This window comes from Lutjanus erythropterus, chromosome 8 (genome assembly GCF_056507025.1).
Source record: "Lutjanus erythropterus isolate fLutEry1 chromosome 8, fLutEry1.hap2, whole genome shotgun sequence".
Classification (NCBI taxonomy): Eukaryota; Metazoa; Chordata; class Actinopteri; order Lutjaniformes; family Lutjanidae; genus Lutjanus; species Lutjanus erythropterus.
The window spans coordinates 9,187,775-9,212,153 of record NC_139324.1 but is presented as its reverse complement, the minus strand read 5'-3'; the positions used below and the strand labels follow the sequence as shown (position 1 = coordinate 9,212,153).

Genomic DNA, 24,379 nt, shown 5'->3' with positions numbered 1-24,379 from the left:
AAACCCTGCTAGTTAAGTTTTAACTGGCAGGGTTTGTGGCACCGCAGAAATGCCAATCAGAAGAATAAAGCAGGAATAAGGCACCAAAAAAGCCCAAGTCCCGCCTCTGCTAGTTGGCCTCTGTACCTCTACATATAGAGGTTTCATCTATTTAATCTGGGATGATTTTTGCTCCGTCGTGGCCCAGTTGGTAAAGTGTGCACCCCATGTACTAAGGCTAAGTCCACTGTCCTCTCAGATAAAGGCATAAAAGCTGTGAGTTAACTCAGTCAGGCACTGCCAAGTTGGAAACAGACAGAGCCACCGGTGTGAACTCAGAAACCTACGGGTGACGTCACAGATAGGTTTGGGCGGTATGTATTTTTTTGGATCCTCATCATTCACTGGGGTATGAAGTATACTAAGGTGGTGATAGAAGTCATTGTACCATATATGACATTGTCTAGCTTACAATGCTTTGCATCTTGTATGTGATTACCCTTCTTAGATAAGTTATTCCATACAGTATTGTTGAAGGACCCGCTGATCCATTGTTGCTGCAGACACCAACACATCATTTGGCTGAACAGAGATGATTTATTTAAATATAATGTTGCTAATATGCTGCTTTTATACTTGGAGGAAGTCATGTCATTTATTTAAGGAGACCTGGGCTACCGAGCATCATCTGCTTTTTATTTTTCATCAAAAATCAACAGCAACTTTTACATTTCAGATAACTTTATTCACAATAACGATACTGAAAATCACACCTTCTAGATTTCTAAATACCCTGGTATATCGTAATACCTTGATACCGCCCAAGCCTAGTCACAGATACTATGTCCAGTATTTATTGTACTGTCTGTGGTCTACTGCTGGAAACTTGCAACAAGGAGTCTTGGTGGAGAGGAAGAAAGACAACAACATTGACATTATGCTGGACCAGCTTAAGTTCCAGGAATGCCACGGACTTGACATTATATGGATGAGAGTCATCGCTTCCTCATTCTCATTGGTTCAAAGAAACACTAACAACCTAAACAGAGTGTTTTTTTTTCTTTTATTGAATGATAATGTTTGGAGTCAGGCCTGTCTCCAGCACTGAGCACTGTGGAAGCAGGTGTGACTGTTACCACAGATAGTTTGAGTTCCAGTTGTCAGTGTGCCAGTTCAGGAACTGAGGTCTATTTGTTCGCTGTAGAAAACAGATCAGTCATAGATTCCACGGTCTTCTCTCTGCACCGACTCTCATTTTGTACCACACCAACAATCAGTGTATGAGGAAAGTTTTCCATTCATGAAAGCTTCTCTACAGAAAGCTGAATTCAGAAGCTCCCTTTTATTTATTTTCTGCTTCAACACACTGTGGACGGCGCAGCATGCATCCAACACTGAGCAGGCAGCTGGGACTTTTTTTTTTTTCCATCGAACTAAAACAATCAGAGCCAGCTGTTCAGCTTTGAGAATCTATAACCTGGGGACCTCTGGGGGGGAGATTATTGCTGAAGAACCACCCAAGAGGCTGAATTGGCCAAAAATCCTGACAGACTTCAATATTAACCCTGAGAGCAGCTGATGAGCCCACAGAATGAGACCTGAACACTTCCAACACGTTGCACTTGATAGTGTAAACGCAGGTGCATACAGGACACAGAGACTTTCACATGTGAATATTCAACAGCTTTGCTAAAAAATGTGAACCTGTAGGTTTCTAATTTCTGAGGATTTTTATACAGGTGAATGAAAGTGATTATGCAAAATGACCGCAGTTAATTCAAATCATCATGATAAGACAGTTATGTAAGAATTGTGGCAGGCCTACCAAGCACACACAAATGAACTGAGAGTCTGAGATCTCAAACATGCCACAACTCCAGTGCAAAGAAACACCTGCAGGAAACGTATCAGTGTGCACACAGTGACGGGATCAAGGTGAGGCCTTATATCTGAAGCCATTCACCAGAGAAACCTGAGGTCTTTGTCTGCAGCAGTCAAGTCCAGTCAAGTCTCAAAGAGCACAGAGCAGAGGGAGGAGTCATCCGCTGTTTGTTTTACCACAGGGTGTGAGGACTCAAGTGTCAGGTGCTGTTCAGTTAGCTTTGTTAAACCAGACATTTTATCAGTTACAATACATTAAGTTGTTTCTTTCCTTGTAAAAAAACATATTTTGTACTTTTCTGTACTTTCAAGATCTTGTTTCATTCACGTTGTTGGAATGAACATCTGTCTCCCTCCCAATTAATTAACTTCATTTATATAATTTGTATAATTCATATTTATACAGGGAGTTAAAATCTAATTCTGAGGCTCAGTTGTTAGAGTGTGCGGGACACGTCCTGAGGCTGTGAGTCCTCTGCAGCAGCCGTGGGTTTGAATCCTTTACATGTGTCGTTCCCCAACTCTCTGTCCCCATTTTCAATCATATCTTCAGCTGTCCCATTGATTAAAGGCATAAAAAGCCTTTAATCCCCCCCCCCCCAATACAAAAAAAAAGCAAAAAAAAAAGCTTTAAACTGAGTTAAGGTTTATTTTACCAGAAGATCTAAAAACACCAGTAGGAGTGTAATGTATATTATATTTCACTATTAAAGAGTCTGGTATTGCAGGTTATCTTTCAAATGCCTGGGTGGCCGTCAGCCAAATGTTAATGAAGACCAGACTCACTAATCGCTGCACGTAATGACACATAAAACACTAATGTTAACCACAGCCACTGATCCAAACACACTTTACAGACTCCATGCTGCAGGAGGAGAGTCGCTTCCTGCTGAACAGCAGCTGACATACAACTGGACATGACTGGAGAATCTGAGGACTCGTCTTTTAAAGAAATGATTTAATGCCCACTGGAACATGTTTCAAAACAGAATCCCAACCTCCATCTATCAGACATGGTACAGAAAAGTAGAAAAATCTGTCTGGAGCTTCAATTTGGCATCCGTAGTGATCTGACAGAGACCCAAGAAGACGACTAAAGACAGACAGACTATGACACACATTTTAGTTTAGAAAAAAAAACTAAATTCATTGTACAGGCTACATATTTTTATAGTTGGAGAATCACTTAAACTGTAAAAAAAATAATTTGAGTTTTGAGCCTTTAGAGTCTTATTCAAACTGTTTTGAAATTAACTTTAAAAAGTTTTGCTGACCTATAACATTTAGTTGACATAAATTCAATTTCTCCTTCAGATAAGCTTGAATTTGAGTTGGGCTTTGAGTCCAAAAATCTTTGATTTCAAATTTGACTTGGTATCATTTTTTCCAACTGGAGCTCAAAAAATCTCAAGTTCCTTCATCATGGTTCTGGCAACTTGATGCTGCATGATATGGTAAAACACACACACACACACACACACACACACACACACACACACACACACACACACACACACACACACACAAAAACAAACAAAAAAAAAAAAACAACAACAAAAAAAAAAAAACCTGTACTCAGATAATGTGATTGTGATATGATTCACAAATAGTGGGAATTACAATTTTCATCAAATCACAATTTTCATTTTGAATAAAAAAAAGAAAACCTACTAAAATCAGGATAATGTGACAGTTGTGAGTCTGTATAATGTGTGTTTGTCATAAATTTTACCTTTACCATAAAACTGCAGTGTCTGTGATTTGGACATCACACTTGGCCATACTGCACTTTTTGACTTTCGACTTGTTGAGAATAAACAGCATCAGCATGAGTTGATTCAGGAAATGAAGGGAAATGAATCCATTGTTCTATTCACACTTTTTGAATAACACACATCTAATCTTTGAGCTTGGGGGAACGTACAAGTATTTTCAAGTGAAAAGGCTCAAGTTCAAGTGAAGTCACAAGTCAATGTGTTAAAGTCCAAGCGCTGTTAGCATTGGTCGATTTGTCAAATTTATCGATGATGGGCTGAATCCATCATTGGCTGTTTATCTGGCAGCTTTTTGTCATTGTATTTTGCTAATGTAATGGTCTGCTGAGTGACAGCTGCTGCTCCTCAACATGCTCTCATCTCACTCCATCATGAGCGCTCTGAGCTGGGTGAGGAGAGAGAGGACAACAGCCTGCAAAGTCACAAACATATCAGCAACTGTCAATGGATGGGCCGATGATGGTTGGTTGGAAAATTTTAACGTATCGCCCAAAAAGTGGAGTTGCAAGTATTTTCTTTGATTTTGTCATGTCAAGCCTAACTTAAATCCAAGTCATGTGACTTTGCTCCACACCTCTGCTAGTCTGTGACAAGATAATTTTCCCGTCGTAACGACAGCTTCAGTAGTTCTGGGCTGAAGCTGCACATATTTTCTGACTTCCGGGAGAAGAACCTGTGTTCCAACATGTCTTCGTTGCAAATGGGATAACACCTTGAACCTCTCTGTTTCACCAGCAATGTCTCCTCCTGTCAGACTGGACTGTTTTAAACCAAAAGAAAGAAAAGTTCATGTTTTTAACTGATGGATCCTCTGACAAAACAAACAGACCAATGAAGCCAAAAGGCACTTTCAGTGTTTTTCAGTGCTGCTCAGTCCCAACATGAATAAACACACATGTTCCCATTTACCCTACAAGGAGACACACACACGCATCCATACACATGCTGTACACACGCACACTGTGTGTGTGTGTGTGTGTGTGTGTATAGCTTTATTTATAGGGTAAGGGAGGGTCTGTGCAAGTCTGGAAAATAAAGCCTTGCTACTTCTGGCAACTGGAAACCGCTGAGCACTGAGATCATTATTTAGACCCAGCTGCAGCGTCTGCAGTGGAGATGTGGGTCAGGGGGGCAGGAGGACGAGGAAGTCAAGATGTCCTCGAGCCTTGTTAAAAACAGACGGCAGAGAAGAGCCTGAGCAACACAGGACTCCTGAGGAACGTATTAAATCAAGTGAAAAGACAAACCAGCTGATGTTCCTGAGCAGACAGCTGACATAAACAAACAGTTTGGTTCTTAAAAAATATTTTACAATATTTACACCAATAAACTTTCATCAAAGATGACACTAAAAGTAAATGCAGTCGCTGTCCTGTGAAATCTATGTATGTCCAAAACATCAGCTTTTCATAAGCTGATAAAAACAGACCCAGTTTTTGCTGTGAGTCAATTGGTCATTTAGACCTTGACTCATCCTACCCTTCCAAGTGTGTGAAGGAATGGTGGCCACAAAAAATACAACAGGCCCTTCTAGAGATGGTGTTTGGTTTGTCTCTTCTGGGCTACTGTAAAAACACAACAGTGCAAAATAACGGACTCTATGGATGAGGAGCCGCTCTCTCTGTAGATATAAAGTGCTCTTTCTTATTTTCAAGTGATTATACACTAAAGATAAAAGACACAAATTAATATTAGATTCTACTTTTGCCATATTCTGTTCATAAACCCAACTAAATCTCACACACTTGAGCTTACATAAAAAATAATTAATAAATAAAAAAAGAAAATGCAAAAGAAAACAAGTTTAAACTAGAATCAACATAAAATAAGGTTAAAAAAAGATGCAAGATTCTTAGGCAGTTTCTTTTTGCTTGTCTTTGCACATGTACACTGATCCTGACATGTCTGTAATAAGGCCAGTACTGTCCAGTAATATCTGTCTGTAGATATATCAGTCAACATCACAGGGATTTGAATCAGGTCATTCAAGTGTTCAAACAACAGACGTTTGTCTGCACTTCATTCACCTTGAAGATCCTCCTCAGAGAGCCTCGGGGCTCCACAGACAGATACAGAAATAAGCATAAAGACAGATGGCCACATAGATACTGAGGATAAAATTACTGAACATTCACAGACAGACAGTCGTCCAGCACAGGTCATCTGACCCATGATGCACTACATCCTTCTAGCAGCTCCCTGCTTCCAACCACAAACCTCCTCTCCTTCAGACTGACAAATGACAAAGTTAAGAATGAGTGCAGTGAGCTGCATTACAGTTTTTATATGTAATGTTGTTTATAGCAAAAAGGGAGCAACACCAGCTTAATCTTAAACACCCTGTGCTGTAAATGATAAATAAATCTATGTTACACAATCAGTCATAGCTCACTTACTTTACTCACTTTACTCAATACCTTTTCTGTGGAATTCAGTCTTTAGTGATTCTGTTGGCCAATCATTCTTGATACAAAGAACTCACATTTCCCAGGAATACCCAAATACCCAAAGGAATACTCCTCCCACGCTCCATCTCTTCCCTTGTGTGGGACCTACAAGAGAAAGCTGAATGTTTTAAATAACACATAATAAAGCTGTGTATTTATAATTGAAAAGAAAAAACAGGAAGTAGTTCACCTTGATGATTCAAAAAAATTATTAAAAAGTTAGATTGTTTAGTCATTTCTAATGTCAAGATTTCCATTTAAATATCTCTTAAGTCACTATTCCCAAATGACACAATATAACACAATGGTCACTGAGCTTACAGCCACTGATGAAATTATTGTAGTATTTATGTATTTTCAGTATTACATACTGGGCGTGTGTGTGGTTATGTTCCTGAAAAAAAAATGCTGTATTGAAGGAACAGCATACTATGTAAGTTCTGCTGCTAAGGGTCTCCCACAGTAACCAATAACAAAAGACGTGGTTTGATGACATTTGAAGTAGTGCGGGATCATGTTCAGAAAACCTCTGACTGCAGATCAGTTTGAGGAGCAGCCGCACTGAGCTGTGAAATGAAGAGCTGCACACAAAAAGCTGCACAGCAGCTTCTCAGCGAGGTAACCAGTTCCTTTCACTGCGCCCTGCTATTCACAGACTCAGATATCAGATAACAGCTGCTCACAGAATGAATTAGCCAGATGTTAAATTCTGTGTGCTGCAGTATTAAACCTGTCACCACCAGTAACTACAGGTGTTGATCAGCCATGACTCAGGTCTTCCAGATTATCACTTCAAGATAGGGGCCAGCTATATGATCGGTGAAAACAAAATGTGGATTTTTTTTACACTGATAAGGGAATTCATATTTATTTCATGCCGGCAAAAGTTCAGAAGATTGTCTAGTGTTTAAAATCAATCTTTAAGATTTAAGTTATATAAGTTATGTAGTTATTACCAACATTCTAGAGGATATCTAGAGCCATGTGACGATAGCGATACACTGGAGGGATGCATGATAAATTAATAATCAGCCATGATATTTATTGTGCCTATCACAATTATATCGGTCTGTATCGGTATTGGCCGGTAAATATCAGGTATAATAATAAATTAACAGACTATGTCAAAGCATTTAATTTGAATTCTCAGACAAAAGTCTCTATAAAAGACAAAGTAGACTGTGATTTTTCTGTCTTCTCCCACTTTCTCTCCCATCTCCTGTCTGTCTAAAGCCGTCTTACCAAAAAAGCCTAAAAAAAGGCAAAAGTAAGCAAGTAATCGACATTATTGATATGAGCTGAAAAAACATCCATACTGGCCTCCCTAATACTGTATATCCAAACTCTACAACAGTAAGAAATATCAGATTAGCTGTTCTGTATTACTAAATGATATGATATAATACTGATTTAACCAGAGGCTAGTTTGTGACAGCAAACATCTGCTGTATTACACACAGGCCAGTTTTAGAAACATCTACTGAGCACAGAGTGTGAATCATTTTTTATATTTCCAGTAGCAGCTGGTTTTGTTTATTCATATTGAGCAACAGTGGTTTAGTTTAGAATGAACAGAAGACTTTTCAAATCACAGGATGTGCAATATGTGTTAAAGGTGAAATATGGGTCAAAATATCATTTTAAATTAAATATTGTGGTGCTGCAGAAGGTGTCCTGACCAACACATCATTCTCTTTGTTTAGTACAGATCCCTGAAAAAATCACACCATAATCAGCTTTGACCCATCCTCCACACAGCTGCATTTCACCAAATTATGTTCACCTACTACCATGGATAAGTAAGTTATGTAGTTCCATTTCTTTTCTGTCTGTCTTCATGATCACAAGTCCGCACAGGGTACTTTATTTTGAAAATTGACCAGATTCTCACTTTTTTTCTGTCTGACTTCCTGCCTTCCTCCTGCTCTCTGCAGATTAACGTGGCATCCGTTAAAAATAGACTTGGCGGAAGCAGAACAGAGCGGAGAAGGACTTCTGGGTCACACCGAGGTGCTGCTGGTGGAATCATAATCATTGTGTAGAACGGCAGCGATCAGGAGGACTCTGTGTTTACTTCAATGATGCTTCATGCATTTCATTTGAACTTTTAATGCAAGGATGTCCACCATATTATCATCACCTTTTTGTTGCTGCTGTCTACATTTAACCTGACGCAAATTCAAAAAATGCAATACGGAATTATTTCCTGGGTGTTTACATGTATGTATATATGTATTTTCAGCCTCTTCCATTCTGAATTAAATAATTACCTCTGTGTTGCATTTTGTGTGTATTATGAAGGAACTACAACTTTAATTTTTGTGATGATAATAAATGTCCTTGAATCCTTGAAGTCAACCTCAGTGTAAACTTCACATCTACAAAGGCTCAGTGACATCTACTGGAAAACCATTAGTATATTCATCTACTCATCAGCCTTGAACTGAGTATATGTGAGCTGCCAAAGAGATATCTTATCACAGCCAAGCATCACAAAAATAAGCTTCAGTTTGCTGGATAAGAAAAAGAAAAAATCTTGGAGTCACTCACAGCAAGCTGCTGTTGTACTAACTTTTATTACGACACATTTCACTAGAAATGGCTGTTTTTCCCAAATAACAAGTATTTGCTGAGTCTTGCGGTAATGCTCCTGGCCCAGCTGATTAAAACTCAAAGAGGCACACTGGGAAGCTGTGAGTTCTAGTGGTTTGGGCTGATTCGGCGGCCTTGTGTCACCACAGTACATATGTAAACCCGTTTAATGCATGCACACATACATATACGCACACAATTAGAGCTCAAGCCAACAACAAGTCTGCCCAGCAGGTGGGAGCCACAGCTGAGTGTGGAGTGCTGCCTGCTTGTGTCCTCACATTCAACCCCGACTCTGATTAAACTAGATTCTTTCAGCATTTAGAGGACAGTTTGCCCTAAAATCAAAAATCCATGTTTTTCCTCTTATCTGTGTGCTATTTATCCAGCTAGATAGTTTTGATGTGAGTTCCAGTGTTTTGGAGATATCGTCCGTAGAGATGTCTGTGTCAAATATAGTGGAACAAGACGGCACTGAGCTTGTGAAGCTCAAAGCACCAAAAAACTCAACAGCAATGTCTCTTTCCACAAATCAGGACCCACACACTTTGTTGTGAGAAATGTTTATGTCAGAGCTGTTTTCTTTCTACTGACCTGCACCCAACAGATGAAAGAGGGAAGCATGCATTTACTCATGGATGCAAGTTTGCAGAGCCATTTAAAGCCCTTCATCACAGTCTATAATAACCAAATCTTATTTTAAATGCTGGTGAAATGTGTGCAATACGAACATTGATAACCCTTCAAAATATAACAACAGCTCATTAAATACTTTTCAGACCAAAAAGGATCACAGTGTCTGGGGGTAAACCACATTATTTACCTGGAGCTGACGTTAGCTGCCAGCCCACTACACAATGTGGCTAACGTTAGCAGTGGTAGCAGCAGCAGCCGCTCTGCTTGCAGGTTAATGTCTGTGCTTAATGTGATCACATGCTGCTCCAATCGAGTAGTTATATAGCAGTGTATTCTATCAGTCTACGTTCAACCTTATTTCCCTTTTCAACATCAAAATGCTGCCAAACCGCGCTGGTTTTACGAGCTGTCATCTGTCCCACTTTGCTGATAAAAACATCCAGGGTTTCGTGCACCATCGGGGCACACATGCTGGGCAAAAGAGGCTGCCATCTGATGGGGCCGCAGCCCTGACTAGTTGTGGGTGGCTGCATAACACCTTATAGTTAAAGCTCCAGTAGGCAACATTGTTTTGGTATAATTGAGAAACAATTTCATAAACACCTTTCAGCATATTGTAAATCAGGTGTTCTGAGAGAGAACTAGATTTCTGCACCTCCTCCATGGCTCTGTTTTCAGCATTTAGAGAATCTGGCTCGTGACGGTAGACTTAAACCAATAACAGGTCTTTTAGGACCCGGGAGACTCCTCCTACTAGTGCAGCTGTGTGTGCACGTTCCTTCAGTGAGACTCTGAATCAATGATGGAAACTATTGCAGGAAAAGTCACTATGAAACGGCATTATAATAAAGAGAAAGGAGCCTAATGAGCAACATGGTCAACCCAGGAGTTTGTCAGTTCACTCTGTTACTTTTGACCTCACCTTCAGTTGTGTTTATTCACATGTATGGCAGAGCTTTGCTGAGTGCCGAGAGGACTGGACAGAGCTGAGACACAGAGCCGACAGACAGCTGCTCAGAGCTGAGGAGCTCTGCAGCAGAGAGTCTGCAGCAGACTGGTGCTTCTATAGGAAAAAAATAACGGTGTCGCTGTGATGCCGGCTGCTTTACTGGCAGGAGAGGAGCTCAGAGATTCAAACATTTGGGATTAAAAAGAAGATTTATCTTCACTCCTGCTTGTGCAGCAGCACCACGGAGGAGCTGATCGCGCTGTTTACAGGGTGAGTAAATGACATTTTCTTTTGCTTTTGTACTGACATTTTTGGCCGCGTGAGTCAGACCGTGTTGCCGCTAAGTTGCATTTTCATGACCACTTATATCATGGCGAGCTGTGCCCGACATGAACCACGAGCCCAACCCGCCTCCAAGCGGGCTGCTGTCATGTCACGCAGACCGCAGCCCAAAGGTGGTGGGCCTCCTTTCTATCTCCCTCCAACAAGTGAGCATTGTGATACTGAGCTCGTGTGTGCAGGAGAGCAGAGAGAAAGACGTTTTTAAAAGTCTCTTTATGTTCAGCTCTCAGCACTTTTCTGTCTTCACACTGATTTTTTATGTTTTTAAATGTAGTTTCTCTCCTCCGTCAGTGTTTTTTACTGTCAGGTGTCTGTTCCATTACACACAGCTGATGTCTGTCAGTCTATACTTGCTCACGATTGCCTCTGTAAACTGCTGCTTGCGCTCATGAAGGGCGTGCGGCTCATCCGGTGGGACGGGCTCAGGACACAGAAAACAAAACCTAACTCAGATGAGACTCAAAAATCAACTGTTTTCAGGCTTTCTACCTACTGCAGCTTTAACTTGCATTGTACATGAACAAAATATCAAAAAATAACTGACGAGTATTTCTGTTGCCGACTAGTGAGGGTTGCAACATTTAATTGTGTAGTCGACTAATCGTTCACATCCCTGCTTAAGAAACACCATAATATTCACATTTAAGCTGAATTCAGATCATTTTGACTGTTTTTCTTATATTTCTCAAACCAATTAATCGATTATCAAGCTGTTAATTAATTTAACAACTGATTAATTGTTGCAGCCGTGGTCAAACGATAAAGCACCAATCCAAGTAAGTTATTAATAACTTAGAGAAACACTGTGTGCAATGGTCCACCCTCCATACACACACGGTGCCTACAGCAGAGCTGTGCATCACACTATCAGTGTCACTCATTATATTGGTCTGCATCCATCTTGTGCCAAAGCTGCTCTCTCTTTGCTGTAATTTTTGCTGTAAATTTATAGTTTAGGTTTGAGTTTGTCAGTGAATAAAGCCTGCATCTTCTCAAGACTGAAGTGGAGCTCCTGCATGTGTGTGTGTGTGTGTGTTATTTCCCAGCTGTGGGAATAGTGTCACTATGAATATCAGCTGTACCCACGTTGTGGAGTGTTAAGTACAGTGGAGTACAGTGTAGCTGAGGTATTTTGCACAAGTTTTACACAAATACCTAATATATATAGTCTAATACCCAGTGAAATGTCAGGAAGGCATGAAGGTATGAAAAAATGAACATGAATGAAGAAATAGGTTTATATTCTCCAACGATGAACAACTGATACCAAACCTGATCAGCCAGTGTTGACCGTGGATTATAGTCTGACAGCTGCGCCTCACTGAGCTCCATGGGAAAACTACTTCTGACATTCGAAGAGATGAAGAAGAAAAGAAAAAAACACTGAGGATGCCATGCCAGCTGATTTCCTCTTTAATAAAATCTGCCGTGCCTGCAGCAGTTTATCAGTCTAAGCACTCCAGGTTTTCCCAGACACAAATCTGCAGCTCTCAATGAAGTGTGGCCAATCTAGGTGCAGCACAACACTATTATGATATTTTTGCTTGCTCAGGCGCTCAAAACAGACCTTAAGAGTATTTCCAGTGGTCTTTTTAGAAATGTGTGGGCACAAAGTAGTTTTTACAGCAGGCCTTACACAGGGCACCCCACAGTAATTAACTGACAGATTCAGAGGAATGAGGGGAGGAAAGTGTGGAGGAGGCGTACCATTTGGTATCATTAGGAACTCATTATGGCTCCACACGGGGCGACCACACTGAGAAAGGAGGAGAGAAGAGAAGAGAAGAGCAGCAGAAGGTAGTGGACTGTTAAGAATTAATGACTGCTTATGGATGATCGGCACAAACAAACAGCCATTCTGCATCTGTGCATTCAGTGTGTTCGGCCCTACTGCTGACTAAACGAAAGACTTCTGTTTCTACTGGATATAGATAAATAGAGGCAGGCATTGTGTTAGGCGATCGCGCCAAAGCTGGCCCCACTGTCACAAAGCACTCTCTGTGGTTTCACAGGAACAGTCGTTGGCTTGGGGATGAGCCAGCGCTCCCCCTGCCCTCCCTCCAGCCCCAGCCAGGAGGTCTCGCACCAGAAAGCTGGACCCGATGTTCTGGGAACACAACAGCCTCGGCCTGTTTGGTATAGTCGAGCAGCAACACTGAGCCAAACCTGCCTTTTCATAGTGAGTCCTTTTGGGCATCAGAGTAGAGCAGGGACAGCTCAGCGAGAGGGAAAGGATTCTAAGTTGGCATCAGCACATGAATTACTGATTAACAGATAACATTCATGCCTCAGGATAGAAAAATGGAGATAATTAAAAGGTTACAGTGGCTCAGCTCAAAGCTTTGAGAGTCACTAGAAATTCACAATGTTGCTGGTTAATCAGACAGTACAATAAATAGTGGACGGAGCTTCTTGGCTTAAAATGCGTTCTTCTTTCTCATGACCTGCAGGGGGTCACTCTACCGCTTTCAAAAAGAAGACTGATTGTATGAACTCATATGAGAAAATGATCCTACTTCTCTCTTGATTTACAGTATGACTTCAGTCATCAGAGTCCTAATGAGATCATGAACTCAGTCCCTCGTTTCAATTCTTCTTCAACACAGCATAATGTTCATTAGTAAGTTAGTAGAACAGATGTTAAAGCAGGGTATGCTTTAGGTCATGTCAGGTCATTCTCAGTGAGTCTGTCCAGTGTAACACATGAGGCTCATAAACCTCAGATTAAACTCTCAAACTAGGCAGTGCAGATCAAATATGAATCAAAATTCTGTTACTTCTCTGTTATTAGTACGAGGTTAATCCCAGGAAATGGGATTCCTGGGCCCATCCAAACCAGAACTGCAGCAAGTAGTCAATTAACTGATTAGTTGTCTGTATGGATTAATTGAAATGAATCATTAAGAAAAATGTCAATTTCAGATTCTTAAATGTGACTATTTTCTGGTGTCTTTACTCAGCTCACACAGTAAATTGAATATGTTTCACCGTTTTCTGAAATTCTGTGTCCCAAAATTCAAGTGAAAGCTCAGTGTGCGCAATTTGAAAAGACTGGCAGAGATGGCAGCATATGACCGATTTACAGTCTGGTGTATGCGCCTCTCTCAGTGCAGCACTGAAGGTCGACAGACATAATCTCTTGATGAATCCATCGGAAATCTCACAACCAAATGACATGCATGATGCCAACCAGCTGGGGCGAGTCGCAGCGCCTCTGAACGCTAACAGAATATAGAAACAGTATTCTCCTCCTGATCTGAACTTCTTGTTGTAATAGTTCCTGTTTGGAGCCTTACCATCACAGTTCAGCTCATAATGACCACTATTCAGAATATCGAAACAAAAATACAGGAAAGACAAAACTTATTTTAAAAATTACTTGTCAGTGATCTGATATTTTTTGTATCTTCATGTATTTTTTAATGTATTTTCACCATTCACTTTTTGTAATGTTTTGATAGTATTATAGTAACTTTGTTTATTAACTTAATTCATTTCTTTTCTTTTTTTTTTAAATTCTGTCAGTCTTCAACGACCCACTAGGAGAAGTTTGTGCACCACCAGTGGTACACATAACACACAGACCTTAAAAAATATTATTGTCAAAACATCAATACCTATTTACTACAATGTGTATTCCTCATCTAAAATGTTTTTAGAAACATGTTTTAGAGTACTGTTTCGCTGTAATATAAGAAAGATGGCGACTAGGCCTCCTGAAACTCAGATCAAACTGTCAAACTAGGCAGCGCTGCTCAAATATGAAGAGATTCTATTACCACACTGCCTATTTCTCACCTAAAATATTTTCAGGAATATATTTTGGTGTACTGTTTAGCTGTAATGTGAGAAATGTTCCAGCTATTTATTCCTACACAACAGACAAACCAAAACCAAGCCCCACCCAGGTCGCAGTACGTCACCCAGCAGCTCTGTGATGCTGTCAGTACTGATCGTGCTCTAGGTGCAAAAAATCAAGATGGTGACCCTTGAAATGCCAAAGTCAAGGCTTCAGAATGGTAGACCACAGACCAGTAGGTAACATCACGGTGGGTTCAACACATTGCTTGTGCTAAATCTGTTTCGTATTCATTTCACTCTCTATTCAAACAAACAAATCTCCCCACCTCTCCCTCTCTCAGTTTAGATCACTCCAAGTAATGTGTCATATGAAAACAAGTCCCCCCCCCGAGGCACACATGAAACAAAATACAAGCTGAACATCTGAACAACTACTACTGCAGATGCTCCTCTGAACTGTTCCTGGGAGCAGAGCCAGCAGCCCTGCAGGTGACTGTTTCAGCTCACTCAGAGAGCGGCGGTGGAGTCAGGAGGCGACCAAACCACCGAGACACACCCAGAGCAGGTATGGGAACGTGACTCAACATCATCAATACGCATTACTTTTAATTATAACCCACAACAAGCAGTAGATCTAAAGGCTTTACAGCATGTTTGATGTCAGCTTGTATTTTAAGCTCAATGCCTAGGAAGGTGCGGTCTCTCAGCAGCTGCAGTTCAAACCACACCACCTCACTCCAAGCACAACAACTCAATGGAATCGAATACAATTCTGTTGACAGGACAGTTTAAATTCGCAACTCAGGGCGACTCGGCCCCAGAGGAAACCGAGACGGTCTGTGGACGATCTTCCTACCTGAGCAGAGGATGCCTTTGTGTCGGGCGCAGGAGAAGTCGTCACACTCGCAGAAGCTGCCGTATATCTTGCCAAACTCAGACTCGTAACACAGACACTGGTTGCAGCTGCACTCTCCTCGTCCACTGCAGATCTGCTTGCCCTCAGCTTCACGGCAGGCGCTGAAGTACATGCTGCTGGCCTCGCCTTCCTGGCACTCGCAGCGGGCGCCCAGGTAGCCCGGCTCACAGTGACAAGTCCCACAGTTATAAGTGCCTGCAAGGGCGAGAGTTACTTCATTCTACCAAGTGCTTACAGATTTAGGTGCACAGCTTCAGGTCCCTGTACACCTCTTCTGATTGATTCAGTTTCAACTATCATTTCATGGCTTCTAGATATTTCTGTAATTCCTGAATCTGAAATGTTTGCAGGCAGAGTTTTAAACTTGACCATTCCATTAAGGCATTCACTACATTAAAAAATTAGGTGCATGCTATATTTAGAATGTTTCTACTGCTTTACCTTGCTGTAAGACAGGTGTACTGTAGTGAACTACCAATATCAGTGGTTTTACCTCACAGAAGACAGGAGCTGCTAAAGCCCCCAGGACGAGACCCAGGCTTGAGATTTGAAATAGTGGCTAAATCATGCAATGACCATGTCATTTGAAGCACTGTGGCCTAAAAAGCCCTTTTCATCTTATCTACGTTTATCTCCTAGAGTGGTCCGTGGTGGTGCATTTGGCTGATCTGACTGCTTTGCTGAAAGACTGCATTTGTTGACTATATCAGCATCTGCTGCTGTTTCATCCAAAACCTCTGCTTCCTTTTTCAATACCTATGAGTGTATTTCTATCATAGCTTATATGTGTTTCAGCAATAAAGACAAAAAAATAAACTGACAAATAGAGAAGGAGCCACCGCTACAGTAGAAGCTAGCATCATGTGCCATTGCATGTGCAGCTCTCATAAAAAATGAACGGAGGCCTGCCTTCAACACTGTGTCTTGTTACTCATCTACTGCTGCCTTGATCTATCAGTTTATTTGTGTTATTATATGACTTAAAAGGAAATTCAAACTAGCCCTCACCAGAAGTCACAAAATAACACAAACAAGATAACAGATTGAGGCAGCAGTAGATCAAACGACTGATTTCACCAGTGGAGTCTGGTTGAGCGAGACAGAGGATGATATTAGGCTTAAATAAGGGCAATGTTCCACTGAAAGAGGCTGTCTGATGGAGAAGGACAGTAGTGAAAATATTATAAATATAGGGTACACTTGATTCTTTTAGATGGGCCTTTTTGAAGAGGCTGAAATATGTTTCCACAGCAGTACATTGCTTAGTTGCCACGCTGATAGTCTCTGCTTCTTCAAACTGGGGTCGTGTTGACTGACATGTACTGTAGGTAACTGACTATTGATAAGTACTTCATGCAGCGCCATTTCAAATAATCCCAGCTATCCCTATTTAATGTCTTCCTACTCTGGGCAGGAATACATCAGTGTGATGATGACTGATATAACTCAATGCCTACTGTACCTCAAATATATGTATATACTGTAGCTCAAGTTTAAAAATATGGTTAAAGTATAATTTTGGCTTTTATGGCCATCATTATCTCAACAACAGCTACCACAAGTGAGAGCCTCTCCATAATCATGCCAAAGAAAGTAGTCAATTAATAGGCTAAAAGTAGGAGGTTTCCTTAGTGACTGAAGTCAAAATACCAGGTCTGACACCACTGATTGAGATGTTCAACTTCTTTGAACGTTTCGAACTACAGGAAGCAGGACAGCAGCCGTTTTCAGTCCTGTGTGATTAACAAGGCTTGTGGTTTTTACAGGCACACGATTTTTAACACAAGCTGATTTTTAAATAATAGTCCTTCCAAGCTATAGAGTAAAACAATAAACTGTAAACTACAGAACATTTTTAGGTATTTGTAAAATCACATTTCTAATATCCAAAATAAGGTACATTTGGGAACTTTCTGGGGGAAAAGTGCAAACAGAATATTGTAAGGCCTGGTGATGCAGTGCTAATTTACCCTATAAGCATTTAGTCCTAATTTCCTCTTTTGAATGCGTTCGTGCCACTCTTAAAATCACACACAGTAAGTGTAGATGTCAAAGGGATTTGATTGGGCTATTATTCGTATTACTGTTTTGACATTTTGCTTCATGTAAGTTAGGGTTGTAATAGTTCTGAAACTGAGACAGAAGCCACAACACAAACGATGCCTTCATGTGTGGATGTTACTGTGGACACACACAGGAAGTGGAAGCACCACAAAGCACTGCCCACTTCCTGGCAGCTAGCTTGCAAGTACTACATATATACTACTAAAGTGTCAGTGTCTGTTCTATTTTTTTCTGCGTGGCAAAAGTAAACCTGCCAAAAAACACACACTTACAATTTATTATAAACAATATAAATGAAATATTCTATATGAAATAAATGATGAAATATGAATACCACACTTTCTCTGCCCTCTCCCTTCTGTTCTCAAGTTTCAATTCCCCTGATTTTTTCCCCTCACATGATAAAACATCTGCCCATCCACTATATATATTAGTATTAGTATCACTGCAGTATCTCTGCTGTTTGTGGTTGGGCTTTTTATATCATGTGTGTATTCCACATATTTGGCTGTTGCTCATTGGCTGCTCCTTGTTCTTTTTGCTGCTGTTGTTGTTGTTGCTCTGCCAGTCTGTCTTAACATTTGCGGCTTGCCTATTTGTTTATTTGTTGCTTGCCTGTTTTTGTTCTTGCTGTTGTTGCATCGCTTTGTTTATGTTGCTGGCCTGTTTGGCATTTCCTGCTTTGTTCTATTTTTTTGTTTTTTCGCTGTTTTGTCGCTGTTCAGCTTTTGTTGCTGTGCTTGTTGTCTACTGTTGTTACCTTGCATCGTCTGTCTTGCTTGGCTGTGTTTTATACCGTTTGTCTTTTATGTAATGCTTATTTTGTGTGTTGCTGTCTTTTACGTTTTGATACCCTTTTAGTCCCCGCCCCCTTTTTCCTCAAGAGGCTCTTATAAAACGTACCCACAAAGTCCATGGAGAACCCCCCCACCCCTCACCCCCCCATAAAACATATAAGGCAATGGTCCTTCAAACTTCATAATCCATGAGGTTATTATAAAGATCAGCTCTACATGTGATTAGAACAGAGCAGTTAAATCACTTGTTGTGTGTGCAGAGAAATGTGCTTGAGGTGTGAACAGCCAGGTTACAGCTCAGTGTTACGATTGAGCATTACTGACATACGTCGGTTATTTTTTCTTATTGACAGTCAGTGTGTCAGTATGTGAGTACATTACATGTAACTGAAGAATTATGGACAATGAGCCGCTGTTGAATGTTTACATTTTTTCAAAATAAAATGACACCAATGTTTTTTACTACATTTTTTTTACACCCCTGCTGTGAATCCAGGTAAAACGTGCAGATTATCAATGAAAAAATGTAATGCAAGAAGAAGTACCTATGGAGCTGCAGATGCTGCTGTTGGTTTGTGCTGTCCGACTGCAGCCGCAGTCACACTGATAGTCCACAGCCACCTCCAGACGGTCTTTGAACCCCACCGGCTTGATGGTGAAGCTCTGGTCAGTGCCGCGGGGAGGGCAGCCCCTCGCCTCCACAGTCACGTTGAAGGATACCTACCAACATGATGAAAAAAAGATGTGGTGAACTTGTACAAATACTGGCACTGATGCAGAGAGGAAAGTGACTTCCAGTTTGATGAATGATAAAGAGTTCAAGTCAAGTTCACACAAGAGTAGTGATTTATACCATAGTAACATCAAACAGCCTAAAAATAACGTCATCAACAATCACCTCGAATCTCTACATTTCAGACTGACCTGATCTCAGTAAACTCAGCCATACAAACACTTGGCAGATGCCAGCTAGCCTGAGGACATGAACTACACATGACCCAGTGTAGATATGTTTACACCAGCTCATGTGGATGTGCCTGCACAGAAAAGTGGAACATGACACAAGACCTACACCCATTTGATTGCTCTAAGGAAGGAAGTCTGGACAAGAAGAGAAACCCAACCCTGGCTGTTTTCTCCTGTTCCAACACTGATCCTGAAATGTACTCACTTATGTCCTCGATGCCGTCTGTTCAGTATAGAGCTCAGTGTAACAGCCTTCACTTAACAGATGAAATCATGCTGCTACAAATTTGTACAAGTGACTGCTGAAATCATAAACACCACATATAACAGTATGACAAAGTGCTAAAAAGAAAAGCACACAGCGGTCCCCAACACATAATCTAATGGTTTGGCTCGCTGGACTTGAAATAAAACTTTATGTGATTTATGTGTCAGATTTCAACTTAAATTTGAGGGTGTTTACAGTCATTTTCGATAACCCGTGTAGTCACTGTAGCTCTTTTTATGCACACCCTCACAATTATAGCACAGACAGATAAACAGGCACAGAGATCATAGGTCACATATTCTCATTTATTTTGGTTCACAGATCAAAACTGTTAGAGTGGGGGAGGGAATATTCACTGCTTTGAAGCTCTAACTCGAAGCACTTGACCCTCAGAAGACAAACTTTGACCAAAAGCAAATATTCCAACCCTTGTAGCACCTGCTGTTCTTGGCAAGAACATCTGTGTATTTGGTTCTGGATCTCCTAAGTAAAAGGCAACCTATTTTCCCCCGTGTTCTCCCGCAAGTCAAAACCAAATATGTCAAAACCTGAGCAAGGGATACCCTGTACAAACATGTTAGATAATCACAAATTTGTAGATAGGTGTTGCACATTTTCATTCACTAATTCATTTAGGAAACATATTTTAATACATCACATAAACAAGACCAAGGCACATCAAGGTGCAATAGGTAGTAAAAGACAGGCCTGAACTCCACTGTCACCAGCTGTTCAAACGGTTTAAACTGTGACAGCCAACATACACATATTAAATAAATTTCATTCAATTGAATACAGTACAAAGACAAAATATTTCATATTCAAACTGTTAAACTTGTTTTTTTTTTAATGTACACTCATTTTGAATTTGATGCCTGCAACACTTTTCAAAAAAGTTGGGTCAGAGGCAACAAAAGATGGAAAAGTTATGGAAAATTAACAACATAACAAACATGTTTTCCTTCATTTGGAGAACAAGACTTGAGGCCAGGGCATCCCTGCAGCACTACAGTACCTCATTATAATGCTGTTTTCTTACATATTTTTCCTTTTCAATAAAGTACGATTAGGTTCTGATTCTGAGATTTGGATATTGCACTTGGCCACATTGCGACGATTTCGCAATTAATTGTGCAAACCTACTTCCTGTGTACTTACGCTAATTATATTTTACTCATGGCTCTCCTTTCTGTCACAGCTTGACATGTCATACCTCTTTGGAAAAAGCAGTTCAGACAACATTACATTACAGACTCTAAACCTCAACTGCAACCATTCACCTCTTTAAAAGAAAGATACCACTGATTATTTCAACTTGATATTTTGGCATGAAAGAATACACAGTAACACCAATGAGCAGTCAGTACCAGGGGGTATTTTTTTTTACTTCAGTCCAAGCATGTTGCCTGGATTTCCCCTCCACTGCAGCGCGGGAAACTTAATAAGTTAACGAGGCACACAATTAAATTTACTGTAAATGTGAGTCGCGAGGAGGCCAGCTCATCCAATCATGTGGCTCACTGTGGAGAAACATAAGAGGTGAAAACTTTTAGGAAGTAGTAGTAATAGAGGACACTTGTGGAGGGGGGCTGACGATACATTGAGACTAAACTCATTGAGAAAATGCCTCATCACACATTTAGTAGTAATGTATTTCACAGACAGAGAAGCCATACCATTGCATATGACTCAGTGGTGTGGTGTAAGGGGTCAGACAACTGAAACACATGTTGACAGTATACAAACTAGTCTAATACAAAAACGATACATCTTTCAATACTACCACAAAAGAAGAAAAACAAGTCCTTGGCAGATACATTTTTGATCAGCTGTTCGTGCCTTTGTTAACTGTCTGTCAGTGTAAAGTTATGGTCATGGGGCATGTAGCTCTGCTGGTAGAGCATATTATGCCCCATATGCTGAGGCTGTCAGTCCTCTGCTGTGTGAATTTGAGAAACTGGCATACAAAAAACAATTATTCCAGCCCAGGATAGAAATTTTAAGAGAGGACACCGTGGCTATTTTGCATGTTTCCTCAGTTTCTGATGACATATCACTGCCACTTTATGATAAATAACTGTAAATATATTACGGATTTCTCCTGTATTTTACATCCTGCACACAGTGCTGGTACAGAAAACAGCTACTGAAGATTGATCTGACTTTACTGCGCTGCAAGACAAATTTCAGGCAGCACAGTAAAGTGATTTAAGATTTAACGTACAGTCCAGTACATTGTTGAAACAAGTCTTTTATTGCAATATTGCAATATACTGTTACATCCGTTGTTACATTGTTTATTGTGCCATTTTAAAAATGCAGAATCAATAAAGTATCACAAGTATCAGTACTTGGGACAACCTTAGTAGACAGCAGAATAACACTAATGACAGAGTCAAAATCACCACAAGAGGGGCGATCGCCTCATGAAACTGCTCCAGAGAGAGACTTTTTGGATATTCAAATATGCCGCCATGATTTTCCCCGGCCTCAGTGAAGAAAAGGAAATATTTCACTCTTACGTCGGGAAGCACTCATTCTACTGTGGCAGATGTGTGTACAACCCTACACACACCCTGACGAAGGCCACTGAGCTGTCCTTTCCTCCCTGTACAAGAGTCCTGGACCAGCCAGACAAAGCGTGCTCATCTTTTTCAAAACACATAACCTGTTCAAATGCGTCTGGGTTGTTTAGACGAAAATTCGGCATGTTCACACTGACTTGGTTTCAGTCATTTGCATGAGCCTATTAAGTTGCCATACATTTCTGTGGTGTTACAGTGAAAAGGATGCCGGCTTAACTACATACACTCCAGCTAGCATTTCCCCCCCCCAGCCAGTTCACCTCTTTCATGGTTGGCACTTTCACAGGCCTCCTCCTGCCTACTTTTGTGTGTGGTCATTGAGATGCAGCATCAGGCTCGATGGCGAGCTCGCACAGACACAGTGACTGACACCTGGGCCGTGTCCTCAGCAAAGACTGGGAAGCTTGGCATCCACTACACTGAGCTGCTAGCCTCCATCTCCTTTCACTGCTGAGGACAAAAGACGTGAGCAAGGCCCCATCACCCCAGAGCCCCTTTCCATTCACCGCTGCCATTCTGCCTCTATCACCCCCAACTCCTCCAACACCCTTTCCCAGCCCAAACCCGGGAAAATAAAGGAGCCAAGAGAAGAGCACCAAGGGTTTGAGGAGAAGAATTCCACCACAGTGAGGTTCACTGTGTGACAGCATGTATGAAGCTGCCCCTTGCTAGCATTTTCAATGGATCCAGGACTCGACACAACTCTTAATTAAGGCCTGTACAGAATATAAAATGACCAACAGAGAGAGGACTGTGCAAAATTCACAGCAATTAAGATGTACCATTATCTTGTTTCACCTGACCTCTGCTTTTGTTCAGAGAGACAGTAACAGAGAAAGCATTCTACCAACAGCAGAAGAAAAAAACACAAGTCTTCAAACTTCTAATATATCATTCCCACATACAGACACACACTCTTACTGCTCCTGTGTGTCTCATCCATCAGTGCACCATCCACAAACTCCACTTCAAGCTGGGAAAAGAGCTGAAAGCTAAGATAAGAGCTCATTAAAATCAGCCTGGCTCTCTGTATCATAAAGCTGACTATAAACTTGTCTAACTTTTTCAAGCTAAGTGCAAAAGAAGAAATAAAAAATTCTGTATATTGTATGATATTTATTTTTAGTCAGTGTACCTACAGTAGATGCAGTGTAGGGAGCTAAACAACAGCAGCAGGGATTTAAATGAATTTTAGCCATCTAAAGATCTTAATATCAGATTTAACGTAAGCAATATTATACACTGGCAAAAAACAGCCACTTTAAATTAAAGCTCACAGGAGTTGCTGGTCCACCACCTCGATTGGTTAGAGTTATAGCGTGACGTTGGTGTTTTAAAAAGGTAAGTTCAGATTTCCAGAGGTCACACTACAACATGAACAAACTACATGATCAGGGCAGGAGTGGACCTGGTCTGGCTGGAGTCTGGTAGAGTGAGAGAGAGTGAAATCTGGCTTATATAACAGCAGCTTCCTGTCTGAAAAGGCTGTCAGACTGCAAGGTAAAATGGTGGAAATATTCTATAATATATCTATGGAAATATATATCCCAGAAACAACATTTAAACTATTGCTTAGCTTCTGTGCTGGTACTCCTGCTGCTTCTTCAAACTGGGTGTGTGCAAACCGCCATCCATTGTAGGCAATATACTGACTATGGATAAGTACCTCATAAAACCCCACTTCAAATAACTCAAACTGTCTCTTTAATGTGGGCATGTTGCTACACGCGTAAGAGAGAAGATCCAGAAAGTCCAGTTTGAGTCGGTTTGATCTACGAGTTTCAAGCTTTTATCAGACACAAAAAAACAGCAACGCAGTTTATAATCCCATAACAAAAGGCCAGCCAGATTCAATATTTTTACCGAGCAAACAAGTGGTTTGTTTTGTTTTTTTTTGTTTTTTTGTTGCAGTGCTGTGGTTGGTCTGAGAACAGCCTGAGGACAGTGGGTGAGACTTTAACACTTTCCCATAGCTTTCCCATCCACTGCTGATTGAATCCAGCTGAGAGGCAAAAGAGCAGATAGATTCCCTTAGGAATGAAAAGTCTCTGCCAAGAGATCTGCCTGATGATAATTGTGTCTTTCCGTCTACTGAATACAGTAGATAAGCATTGTCTAGTGGTTAAAATACAATTTACGAATCAGTCAAATTAATTATGAAGAAGCAGAGATCAACAGCGACAGAGGAGAAAATGTTTGTCCTGGACTGAACTGAAGTCAGTCATTGTGACTTTCAATACTGTGGCTTCTTTTCTACACACATGCCAATACTATCTCTGTGGTAACAGAGAAGAGAAGAGAAGAGAAGAGAAGAGAATTATAAAGCTGCCCCCCCCCCCCCCCCCCCGGTCTCAGTTCCATTTCATCAGACACAAATTCAC

The 24,379-nt window shown here is 40.8% G+C and overlaps 1 protein-coding gene across 1 annotated transcript in view; it reads right to left on the bottom strand.

Annotated features, from left to right (window-relative positions):
- Positions 1-24,379, bottom strand: part of itgb5 (integrin, beta 5) — a 74,027-nt gene that overhangs the window by 31,862 nt on the left and 17,786 nt on the right. Inside the window, exons 10-11 of the mRNA XM_084724436.1 lie at positions 18,725-18,899; positions 15,259-15,513 (exon numbers count right to left, since the gene is read on the bottom strand). Of these exons, the coding sequence (XP_084580562.1) occupies positions 15,259-15,513; positions 18,725-18,899 (430 nt within the window). The remainder of the gene's footprint in view (positions 1-15,258; positions 15,514-18,724; positions 18,900-24,379) is intronic.